General features: G+C 43.0%; 1 protein-coding gene across 1 annotated transcript in view; it reads right to left on the minus strand.

The window, feature by feature from the left end:
- Positions 1–420: 420 nt before the first annotated feature.
- SH3GL3 (SH3-domain GRB2-like 3) overlaps positions 421–12,500 on the minus strand; it is a 176,858-nt gene continuing 164,778 nt past the window's right edge. The window contains exon 10 of the mRNA XM_012000687.1: positions 421–1,083. Within this exon, the coding sequence (XP_011856077.1) occupies positions 878–1,083 (206 nt within the window). The 3' untranslated portion in view covers positions 421–877. The remainder of the gene's footprint in view (positions 1,084–12,500) is intronic.

The following is a 12,500-nucleotide window of genomic DNA, read 5'->3' on the forward strand; positions in this document are numbered from 1 at the left end:
CCATAATAGGATTGTAGACTCCAGTGGGCCAAAGCATGTGACAAGTGGGTACTGTAGGCAAGGCCAGGCACTGGTTCACTGAGCCTAAGAGGATGTTATTGGGGACTCAACCAACTCTTGACCATACTACTTCCTGAGCATCCATAACACAACTTGCTCAAAAAACCTATCCAAAATGTGGCAGCAGCAGAAGCTTGATTTGGGGTCTTCCATAAATAAACTTGAAGTTGGCAGAAGGGCTTTCCATCCCCCAACTGGAAGGAGGATGAGTGTCATGTTTGAATCAGGTGGAAAGTGAAGGCTCCCATCAGAAGGCATCATCTAAGCATCCACGCTGTGACACTTTGGTTGGCCATGGGGTGTCAATTTGCAGCTGGAAGACTTAAAAATCAACAATTCAACTTAAAAATAACCAAGGCCTTTTGCCAACACAGTGTGTCATGTTTATTGGGCTATTCACAGGTAAGCTTAAAATACAATGAAGAAAAAAGACCAGATGTCATCAGGAATGTCGAGAAACAAAATATTTAGCATTTCTTAGTTTCAAATGTTACCATTTCATTGCAGCTGAGGAATACAGGCCATTCATTGACATAACTGCAATGGGTGAGACTTATTTTTAGTAACAGGAAGCATATACGTTTAACCAATGACTTTTAGGACAAGAAGCAAAAAAGAAAACAATATTTTCATGTAGCAAAGACAAGAAAATCATTTATACAAACTAAAGTGATACAAAATACATTATAAAGAGAACACACATACAAAAGTCATTAAGTTGGTCAAATAGCAAAGGATGTCACAGAACACCACACTGAGAGCACATTGGTGTGAATTCATTTCAGTTATGAAAGTATGTCCAGAGTGTGTTACACATTTACTGAGGTAAAGGCACGATCACTTCAACATAATTAATGGGGAAGAATCCGGATTCCCCGTGTATCATTCCTTCATACCAGTTTTCATCTATTTGATTGGTTAATGTAATGATGTCCCCTTCTTTAAATCCTAATTCTCCTTGGTTTTCTGGCTCAAAGTCATAGAGACCACGACAGCAGGGCTGGTCCATGGGAATGTTAGAACCTGTCCGCATGATATGGAGACAAAAAGTACAAGTTAACATGATAGATTATCCATGGGAAATTGGAAATGTGGAAAAACTTAGACAGACCCTTAACAGCAGGCCCTGCTTCCTTCCCACAACAAGGCCAGCTCCACCCAGCTCACGGGTGCTGTTTCTGGTCTCTGGCTGCCTCAGCTCTCCCAGTTGCCTGCGCTGACCCCATAAGCCCAGTGTCTGTCTTTTCAATACTCCCAGGCAGAGAAGTCATGCCCAGCCCATCTCCCAAAAGCAGTCACTCAGCTCCAACTGGAGTCCTAAGGGAGGGACAGAGGAATCACAAGGCCCACCTCCTTCTCTCTGGGAGCTTACAGTTTCTTTGTGGGGATTGGAAAATACATGAGAAACTTTTATTAATCTGTTTTTGAGACAGAGTGTTGCTCTGTCGCCCAGGCTGGAGTGCAATGGTGTGATCCTGGCTTACTGTAACCTCTGGCTCCCAGGTTCAAGCAATTCTTGTGCCTTAGCCTCCCAAGCAGCTGGGACTACAGGTGTGCTCCACCACGCCTGGCTAATTTTTATATTTTTAGTACAGGTGGGGTTTCACCATATTGGACAGGCTGGTCTCGAACTCCTGGCCTTAAGTGATCTGCTCACCTCAACCTCCCAAAGTATTGGGATTACAGGCGTGATCCACTGTGCATGGCCAAAATACTTTTAGAGAACAAATATGAAGTGTATATCACTCATGGTTCAGGAGCTCTGGGGAGAGGGTAGCAGGGAAGACCTTGGTGGTCAGCAAGATCTTCCTAGTGCATGGGCAGGATGAGGGCTGGGAGGAGAGAAACCAGGACAAGAAAGGCAAGACCAGAATTTACAGACAAGAATATTTACTGACATCTATTCCCAGAATAACATCAAAAACAATTTTTTTCAAAACAAAAGCATGCTAATTGTAAAGAAAAAATACATGTATGCAAAATGGAGAAAGAAAAATCAAAGCTGTAACCCATTACCCCAGAGATAACTGGGCTAGCTTTCAGATTCCAGATGTCTTCATGATTACATTTGTGCATATATTTACATATAGTTGTTTTCATAAAAGATTCTTCTTGTACCCACTAGGGTGAATATATTCCAATTTTACTTTTAGTTACTGACTAGCTGTCAACTCTAACAATGTAACATTTCTTCAACTAGTCTCCTGTTGTTGGACATTTATGGTTCTTCCTTCTTTTCCTTCCTTCTCTTCTTTTCATCTCTTCTTTTCCTTCCTTCCTTCCTTCCTTCTTTCCTTCCTTCTCCCTCCCTGTTTTTCTTGACTTCTCTTCCTTTGGCTTCATTTCTTTCTGTTGTCTCTTTTATTCCCCCTTGGCTTTTATAGACAATTCTTTGGGGGGGGGGGAAAAAAAGCTTACACATAAATATCCACAAATGTGCACAATTAGTTCCTGAGGATAAATTCCAAGAAAAGGATTTCATGGTCATAGAACATGAATTTGTTCTAAAATATCTGACATTTAGTGTCAATTTATTTTTCTATTAGGGTTGGTGCAAAAGCAATCACAGTTTTTGCCATTACTTTCCATGGCAAAACCCATAATTACTTTTGCACCGACCTGATATCACTATTTTTCTTAAAATGTTTAGAAGTCCCTTTATACTACACATATTTACCCTTTATCTGTCATTTCTGGTACAAACATTATTCCCAACTTATCATCTCTTCTTCTTTTTTTTTTTTCTCGTTTTGTTTTTGAAGTTTGTGCTGGCGGTAGGGCAGAGAAAGGGTTACTGTTTTGTTGTGGCATGAATGCACAAATTTCAGAGTATAAACAGTCCAACTAATCACACTTTCTATTCCTGGTTTATTCTCCACAGTTCTATATAAATACTCAACTAAATTTTATTCTAGTATTTTTATTTATTTATTTTTCATGTCAGAACTTTTACTTTTATAATCCATTTGGATTTTGGCAAAAAGAGGTAAATATCTATTATATTTAATAATGCTTATGCAGTTATACCAACATAATTAAATAATCCATATTTTCTCCAGTGATTTCAAGTATTGCCTTTATCTTTATCACATATTTAATTATCATGGGACTTAGATCTATTTTTGGATTTTCTATTTTGTCCCACTGACTCATTCTGGTAACAGTACCATATCGTTTTAAATACTGTAGCTTTATAATAAATGTTAATAGGCCAGGTGTGGTAGCTCAACACCTGTAATCCCAGCACTTTGGGAGGCCAAGGTGGGCAGTTCACTTGAGGCCAGGAGTTTGAGACCAGCCTGGCCAACATGGTGAAACCCCATCTCTAAAAATACAAAAGTTAGTCAGGTGTGGTAGCACATGTCTGTAATCCCAGCTACTCAGGAGGCTGAGGCGGGAGGATCGCTTGAACCTGGGAGGTGGAGGTTGCAGTGAGCCAAGATCACACCACTACACTCCAGCCTGGGTGACAGAGTGAGACTCCATTTCAAAAATAAAAATAAATAAATAAATAAAATGTTAATAACTAGTAAAACTAGTTCATAGTCATTACTCTTCTATTTCAATATTTCCTTGCTATTCTCATGAATTCATTTAACTAGGTATATTTTAGTATTAATGTGACACGTTTCTCTCACAAAAATCTCACTTCAGTTTTGACTGGTTCATATTTTTTTCTCTGAGTATTAATAAGATTAATCTTAGGAGTTTTTTTTCTTAATAAGTGACTTTTGCCATCCTATTTGATGATTTCCATTTTTATTTCCTTTTTCTGTTATAAGACATTTTCCTCCCTCTAGACTTCAAGTGAGAATTGAAGCAAGTTCTGCCAGAGATTATGTTCTTTCCCCACCGAAGGTATGGGGTATTTCTATGGCTGTCCACATGAGATGCCCCTTTGTCCTGAGGAGAGGTAGAGAGGTGACAGCATTGTGGGAGGAGAAAGAGAAGGATTGGGGCAGTGGAGATTCCTGGTGTGAGAAGGATTATAATACGTTTGTTTAGACAGCTTGAAATTCACAGAGTAGCGCCTGTTTCTCTAAGGAACAGGGCACTCTAAGGAGCCTTCATCAGCGAAGTTCCACAGGTTGTACCAAGGTGGCTTCCTGTTGCCTTCCTGTGGCAGTGGTTCTCAACTTGGTGGCACACTAAACAGCCCACTGCCCAGGCTGAACCCCAAACCAATGAAATCAGAAGCTCCGGCATCAGTATTGTTTGTTTCTCAGGTCCTTCCAATGTCCAGGGGAGGTTGACAACTACCAGTGAAATGATCCTCCCCTCTCCTTCCCCCAGGGAAGCGTTAAAGGTTAAAGAGACTCAGCTGGCGAGGAAAGGGAAGGGGGTAATGGTAGGGGAGCTCTTCTTCCTCTTCAGGGAGGCGGCTCCTGTCCCGGGTGATGACTTTGAAACTCTGGACCCACCTGCAATATAACCTCTACGATCTACATGATGTTCCTCGCCTCTGGATGGCTCCTTCCACGACAGACCCCACCCCTCCCTAAGTCTGTGTATTCCTCTTGTCATAATGATGAAAGCTAGGGGGTAGAAGGCTGTAAATATCGGGGTTTAGTTCACTATTTTGAATTTGAACAGAACAACATTCAACGATTTCAAACAAAGCATAGGGGAATAGAGGGCTTACAATACAGAACTTTTCATTTTCCTTGGGTCATGGAGTACATATATGGGTGGATAGGCGGGGGCTGAGCACTGAAAAGGGCAACCTGAGCCGTGAGTCAAAGTCTACTTTATTAATGTATACTGTTTTAATGTGGATTATAAAAATAATTCTTATTCTTTTAGCATTTCTCCCACTACTAGTTTTTAACAGAGTCAGGTACTAGTTTTTACCAGTCAGGTGCCAAACCACATGGTAGTCTTGGGAAACATTTCCTTGAACACAGAATGTTAATGCTAGAATGGAATTTGGCAGTCCTCCATGAGTCCTCCCCTTCTCAAAAAGAAGCCATCAATGCCTCTGAGAAGTCACAATGGCCTGGCCCCAGGGCTACTGGCTGAGCCAGAAACAGGAGGGCTCCAGACCCCAGGCCATCACCTACCTTGCTCCATGTCACCTCCTACATGATACTACTAAGGGTTGCCAAGACATTTCATAGGCTGATACACTGACTACAGGACTAATGATTGATTGATTGATAGACAGATAGATACATTTATATATTTCCCTCCTATTTACTCTATAAGCCACCTGTAATGACCAAAATGCTTAGTGGCAGGCATACACTTGTCCAAGTGTATGTACCATCTCCATGTGTAAACCAGGCCACCACCTCCATGTGTAAACCTGTTCTTGCTGCACACACACACAGAACAAATCATGGAAAAGCTGCATTACTCACTTCTCATGTCATTCATTCTTGGCAAGGAACCACTGCCACATTGCCCACTTTGATATTCTGAGAGCTAGAAAGAGACCAGCACTCCTATCACACTCCATCAGCACCTAAACCCAAGACAGGGCATCTCTCCAGAGACCACTGAGTAGAAAGACCCTGTTCGAGAGCCCCCTGACTCACGCAGTGCAAGTGCACCTGGCCCACCAGCCACCACTGGGCTGCCTAAAACACTAAGAGCAATTGGCACTTGCTAAGTAGGCACTTGGTAAATCCACCCCAACCAGAGCTCAGACTGGCTGCCCTGAATTACACAATGCAGCCAGATGATATTCTGAAGTATCAATGCCTTTTTCATTCTGGGTCATTTCTGTTGCTTGGGGCCCTCAACCCAAGGAGCTGGGGCTTGCCTCTTTTACTTGAGGAGGAGGGTAGAACCCAGACATGAACAAAGCAGTCAATGTTTAGCTTTTAAGTTCCCAAATAAAACCATTTCAGTTGTGACACATTGTGAAAGCCAAGGCTTTTAGCCTTTCATGCTAGAGCCAGGTAGGCTTTTATAAGATTTAAGAGCAAGAGCGATAGAGAGAGAGAGAAAGAGAGAGAAACTCCTGGGTTCCAAGGAACTAGAGTTTGAAGAACTCAGAGCCTAGCATTTTGATTACAAGCCATGGAGAAGGAGGAGCTGTTTCCTGCCATCCAGAGAAGAGATACAAGCTCTTCCTGGAGGCAAGGAAGTAGGGAAGGGGCCTGGAGTAAGAAAAGGATGAGCAAGAAAATTGAAATGCTCCTTGGATGCCACCCTGGGGAAGGGGGTCTTAGACTCCACTTTCCACAGAAATTCTGGGAGAAGGCAGCTATCAAAGTTCTCTGGACTAACACGGGGGCTGCAGCCCAGTGGAAACCATGTGGCGTCACTAAGTAGAGATGGGGCCTGAAGGCTGGTGGCTCCCTGTGAACTGTGAACAAATTCCCTCAAGTTCCCAGCAGGAATGCTGAGGGGTCACTGAGCCCAGAGACAGCCTGGGGGCAGTGACACAGGGTTCCAAATGCAGAGATTCAGCAACCCAGAGAAGAAGGCCTGGGCCACAGATGTCAGCAGGTCCTGACCCAGGCCCAAGGCCTCCTGTGACGAGTCACCTCAGCTGTGGAAGCGAGCTTCCCTACCTGACACCATGACGTTCTGTAAACTCCCCACACATCCAGGCAACATCTTAGGACTGGATCAGTGGGAGGAGAGAACCTTCAAGAAAAACCAACAGCCCTGATAGGGAATTTCTACTCTGAATTGACTGTTTAAATCCAGAATCCCCTAAGTCATAAATGGATAGTCTACGCTTTCTGTTGGAAGAGACTGAGCTACCTTGAAATGGCAAGGTTGTGCTTTTTTCCACCATTAGAAGAAATGGAAAAAAGATTTTAAAACTTTTTTTTTTTTGGTCAACAGCAGAAATGGAAAAAAGATTAAGTTGTTTCCGCCATTGGTCTACATAGAGGCTTGCAAGCAAGTTCAGTTCAGCTAAAGAGAAATTAAGTTGCTGCCTGCCTGAGTGACAGTGTGTGAATTTTCCCTTGACACAAAAGTCACCACGGATGGAGCCCCAGAGTCCAGGCAGAATGGGCTGGATTTCCTCAATGGAGGCTTTCCAACTCTGTTAGATATGAGCCTCTCCAAGAGAGCTGAATGCCTGGTTTCCCACCATCAGAAGCCAGCACCTCAGCTGAAAACATCTCGTAAGAAAAGACTGGTCCTAACCAGTGTCCCATCTTTGTTGACAACCCCCTCCCCTTTCCCCTGTGGTCCTGCAACTGGCAGTTCCTCGTCTACCTCCACCTCCTTGCTCTCTCGCATTCAGTAGCTGGCACCTGGAATCACTGGGCATAGTTGCACAGGAGCTCCCAGCTGGCTGCTGTGGATCTGGGTGCCCTTGAACAGGCGGCTGAAACCCCTGACTCTGGGCCGTCCAGTGAGACGGCTTCAGCCAGGGTTGCCCTCCCCAAGTGGCCCTGTGTTTATTTTCTCTTACTCCTGAGACCTGACTTCAACCAAACGTGACAGCCAAGGTGGGAAAACACAGTCTTCCTTGTTAAAGTATTGAAACAAAGATTATTTTAACAGAGAAAAGGGAGTGTCCCTGTTAAATATTTATTATTCAAGCTCTGTTCCACACCATTAGGAAAGAGAGAGAGAGAGAGAGACCCTACCCCAAGAGTTTAAGATGGCTGGTCAGTAAGTACTGTATCAGTAACACAGTAGGAGGTAGGAAAACCACGTTCCCCCTGAAATAAACTGAACTTCCCTCTCGGCATTAATATGGTTCAGTCCCTCTTATTTTAACAGCAGGAAAATTATTTGCAGTTCCCCTCCCCCAACTCCACTAATTTTTTACAGATATATATATGTATACACACACACACACATATATATACACACATACATATATATATACACATATATATATTTTGGCTAAAGTCTCTGCTGCTGCAAAGGGTTACTTGCATATGCAGAAATGCTGAGCAGATTTTATTAAGGTAGAGGCAGTCCAGTCTACAATTCCTCAGCCCCACTCAGCTACAGGGATGAAATAATAACTCCCAGGTGTTAGTGTTTACCATGTGCCAGGACAATATTCTAAGTGCCTCAGAGATATTAGTGGATTTATGGATTTAATTCCCAGAGAAATTCTATGAGTAGGTACCACTATTTCCCCCAATATGAGGGATGGAGAAATTGAGGCATACAAATTTAACACAATTAAGCCACAGCACTGAGACTTGACCGCGGGCCAGGTCGAGAGTCCGTGTTCTTGATCCCTATGCCATATACCCCTCTGAAAATGGTTAGTTTGTGGTTTTATCCCTACTCCTTTTCTTCCTGTTTTCCTTTTTTTTTTTGAGACTGTCTTGCTCTGTCCCTCAAGCTGCAGTACAGTGCCCTGCTATCGGCCTGCAGCCTTGACCTCCTGGGCTCAAGCAATCCTTCCGCCTTAGCCTCCTAAGTACCTGGGACTACAGGCACCATCATGCCTGGATAATTTTGGTATTTTCTATAGAGGTGGGGTCTCACTATGTTGCCCAGGCTGGTCTCAAACTCCAGGGCTTAAGTGATCCTCCTGCTTTGGCCTCCTGCTTTGGCCTGGAATTACAGGCATGAGCTACCACGCCCGGCCTTCTCCCACACCATTTCTGAGCCAACTCCAGCCAATGGGGTGGCCCATCAGCTGGGCTTGGAATGAGCCTTTGGGTCCTCAGTTTGGCATACCTCAGGATGCTCCCAGGCCTTGGAAGGATCTCTAAGAGCATTATCTACCTAAATCCTACCCAGATCCCCAGGAAGGTCTGTCCATGTCCCACCTAGCCTTGCCTGTCACACCTGAAGGGTAACTTCCAGGCACTTAGTCTCTATCCTGTCTTCTTCAGCCTGAGTTCCAGCTTCAAAGTGAGCAGCTCAGGCTTCAGTTAAAAATAGTGCCCACTCCAGGTGGTGAATTAGACACCAGAGTAGAGATGGCATCAGAAGGGACTGGCATGTCTGCAGCCTGGCCTTCTCATCTTCTCTCTCTCTCCCATATGCCAGGATCTGGAAGCCTGTTCTCCAGGGCTCCATCTCTAACCCTGACTTTAAGGGAGGTGAAGGTGGAAGGACTGGTCAGTGGTGAAAGGGGCGTCCTTTTCTCTGTTGCACTAAAAATCACAGCTCTTTTGTGGAACTTGGGTTCTTTTCAGACCACCGAAGGAGCCCACTGTGCTCACTCCTTTGCTGGCCTTGACTGTGGGGACTTCGTGATCTGAAAGCATTCAGTCAGAGCATCCCCACTGAAAGGCAAACTATGACCCACCCCCACAGCTATTTTGAGGGGCAAAGGGGATGGAGAGAGAAGTAATTCACACAATGCTGTCAACATAAGTCGCTGTTGGGGTACAAGGTATGGAGTCTCCCAGAAGCTACTGACCTGAGAAGGGCTCTTTGTCTTTTAGTAAATCCCCCAGACTGTTGTGTCTTTTGAGTGTTTTTGTTCCTGCTTTTTATAGTTTTTCTCTTGCCTCCCTTGTAGTCTGGCTGCGACCTGTCACTTTTTCCTGCCGTCAATGGCCTTCCCGAAGCAGTCCCTTGGGCCTTCCTAATCTGCTGGTTCCAGTCTGCTGTAGGCTGGGAAATCAGATAACCGATTATGTAACATTAACAGTGCTGCATTGTGGGCTCTTACTCTGTACCGAGTCCCTTGCCCAGTACCCCTAATTCACAAGATCCAATTTAATCCTTAGAATAATCCTGTGAGGTACTAATGAGAATCCGCATTCGTTAGATGACGAAATTGAGACCCAAAGGTATGAACTGAGACAGGATTCGGGCTTCCCTCTGACTCCAAAGCCCACATTGCAGTAAGGCAGGTAACACCCCTTTGGGCTGGGTGGGCTCATATTCTGCTCACTTCCTGGCCTGAAGTCAGGAAATCCAAACGTGTTCCCTTATTACTTACACCAGTTGTAGAGCAGCTGAGGAACAGACAGGAAGGTGGGGGGAGTCCACACCCCAGTCAGGAATGGGACCCCAAGTATCCTGGAAGCTTCGATGCCAGAACCCAGGTGACCTTGAGGTTTGACTGTACCTGCGCCACCCGACTAGAGAGTTCATCTCCTACCATGGTGGGGTAGAAACCTGATTTGGAACTTTCAGGTTTATTTCTGGTTCCAATTCATTTTCAAACTCTCACCGAGTGTTTGAAAGCATGGAGCCAGGAGCATGGAGCCAGGCACCATGCTCAATCTGTGAGATACCATCTCCTCTGAGTCCAAACAAGCATATCTGGTTCAAACTCCCTTCAAAAAGTTTTTTTTTTCCCATTTATAATCTCAAATTGTTATGGCAGAATTCGTTTGAAGCACATACTTTCTCGCTATCTAACCCAGACACAACACTGGTGTCCAATGCTGATAGATACCACAGACACTATCTAGTTCAACATCTCTAACATATTGTTTTTCTCCATGGGTAAGACCGCACTGGACAGAAGCTTCAGATCTCTGCATCTTTGCTGTGGATTAGGTCATCTTTGGGTCCTGATTTCCTTATCTGGAAATTTTAAGTGTTGGTCTATGATGGTTAAGTTGTACATTACCAAGTAAAATCTAGTAAAAGTCTATGAACTGCCTTTCTAGAAATAACAGCCCTGTATTTATCCACAGGAAATGTGATTTATTGAAATTACTTGTCAATGGAACTCAAGCTTAACCATTAAAATCTGTAAAAATAAGCATGTGTGCTTTATGTCAAGCTTAATGCCAATCTTCCTCAATTTACTCGAGTTATATTAGATGGGTTTAATTAATAAAGTTGTGCCCTCCTCCACCTTACAAAACCATGACTTGTCTTCTGAGATGACGTTTGCAGATAAATATCAAAACCTGCGGCCCATTTATTTATCAAAATAAACTTTCTGGCAGGTGACCCCTCTATTGCAACCAGATCCAATGTGTGTGGTTTGTTTTTGTTGCTGTTGTTGTTGTTTGTATTATTATTATTATTATTATTTTGCCACTCTGAGTTCTGGAAAACGAAAATGCAAACAGCAGCCTTCATTAGAGTTGGCTTTCTGGCCACTGGCATAGTGATCAGCTTGCAGATGATACCTTGTCTGGCCTGCTCCTTGCTTTTTCACAATGTGGATTAGTTGCCAACATCTAAAAGTCAGGAGATGTCACATAAACATAGGGTTTCTGGCTAATCTTGAAAAATCAGAAAGGCTAGCTATGATGGGCCCACCTTCTCAGGCAAGGGGCACTTGTCGTAGACTATTGGCCATCCCCTTCAGAAAGAATAAGTGTTTTCTAGTTGTTGAAGGACACACCTCTCTCTGTCATGATCCTGACTTGGAAGCTTAGAGTCAGCCATTTATCACCAGCCTTGCACTACCTTCTTACACTTTTCCTATGTCTCTCATTCCTATAATCTGGCATTCAAGTTTGCACTTGCAGCCACATCCACTGGACAACTCTAGGGGGTGTCATTCATGTGGGTTCAGAGTCCTCTGGATGGTGCAACACCATTGTTGCCTGGTTTGTAATCCCAGGAAACAACTGACTTCTACTGTATTTTTTAAAACAAGCACATAAATTAATATTTAGATGATGGTATTTTACATTTTAGCTTACAGATCAAATGTATCATTATCAAGTATATGTTAAGATTTTAAAATATGCAGCATTTGAGATCATTTCAGCAAAGTCAAAATTCCCACAACTAAGTCGGAATTTATGTCTTATGGCTTTTCAAAACTCTTTTTACAGGCTATTTAGAATAATTGCAGAAAATCATTCCCTGCAGTGAGGAAAACTTCCCTCTCTAAATCTCCTTCAGACTGGAAAATAACAGAGAGACTCTTCCTGTTCACCTCACCAATGGCTACTGATCAGCAATAATAATCATATTTCAACTTCAATTTTTAAAATATTTTTTAAAATATAGAAAATATTAAATGTTCAACCTATCCACGTTTCAAATTATTAAGAATGCTAAGTACTCACAAAAGATAACTACTGCAGCCACAGAATTTAGAGCTAGAAAGTACCTTGGAATGTATTAAGTCCAATCACTTCCTCTAGGAACAAGTTCAAATCGGTCTAGAGGTGCTAAGAAACTCACCCCCACTGATACAACTAAGAAGTTCCAGAATCTGAACTACAACATGGGACTCCTGTTTCCTTATTTTTTTCTCTCTTGCCAATAACTCTGACTCTGAAGCACTACTGATAATACCTAGAAATCGAGCTGGGGGGAAGGCTGTTAGTGGGGAAGGGGAACAGAAGAAAAGAGGTGGAAGGAAAGAAATGTAAGAAACAACCTGCTGACCGAACAATCACCATTGTCACTGCTCTGTGAAATTTTAATTTCCTCTACGGAAATGTAGGTTAAAAAAATTGCACGTATTTCTATTTGTAAAGTGTTCATCTTCTTTAATTTTCAAACTTCATATTTCACTTTTGAATAAATATTTATTTTCTAATGTAATCCTAGACATTTTGTGCCAATGAGGGGAATGACTTAGGCTCTAGAAATTACTTCCAAGCTGCCTTAGAAGTGTCAAG

The sequence above is a fragment of the Mandrillus leucophaeus genome, unplaced genomic scaffold (assembly GCF_000951045.1).
Source record: "Mandrillus leucophaeus isolate KB7577 unplaced genomic scaffold, Mleu.le_1.0 Scaffold639, whole genome shotgun sequence".
NCBI classification, from domain to species: Eukaryota; Metazoa; Chordata; class Mammalia; order Primates; family Cercopithecidae; genus Mandrillus; species Mandrillus leucophaeus.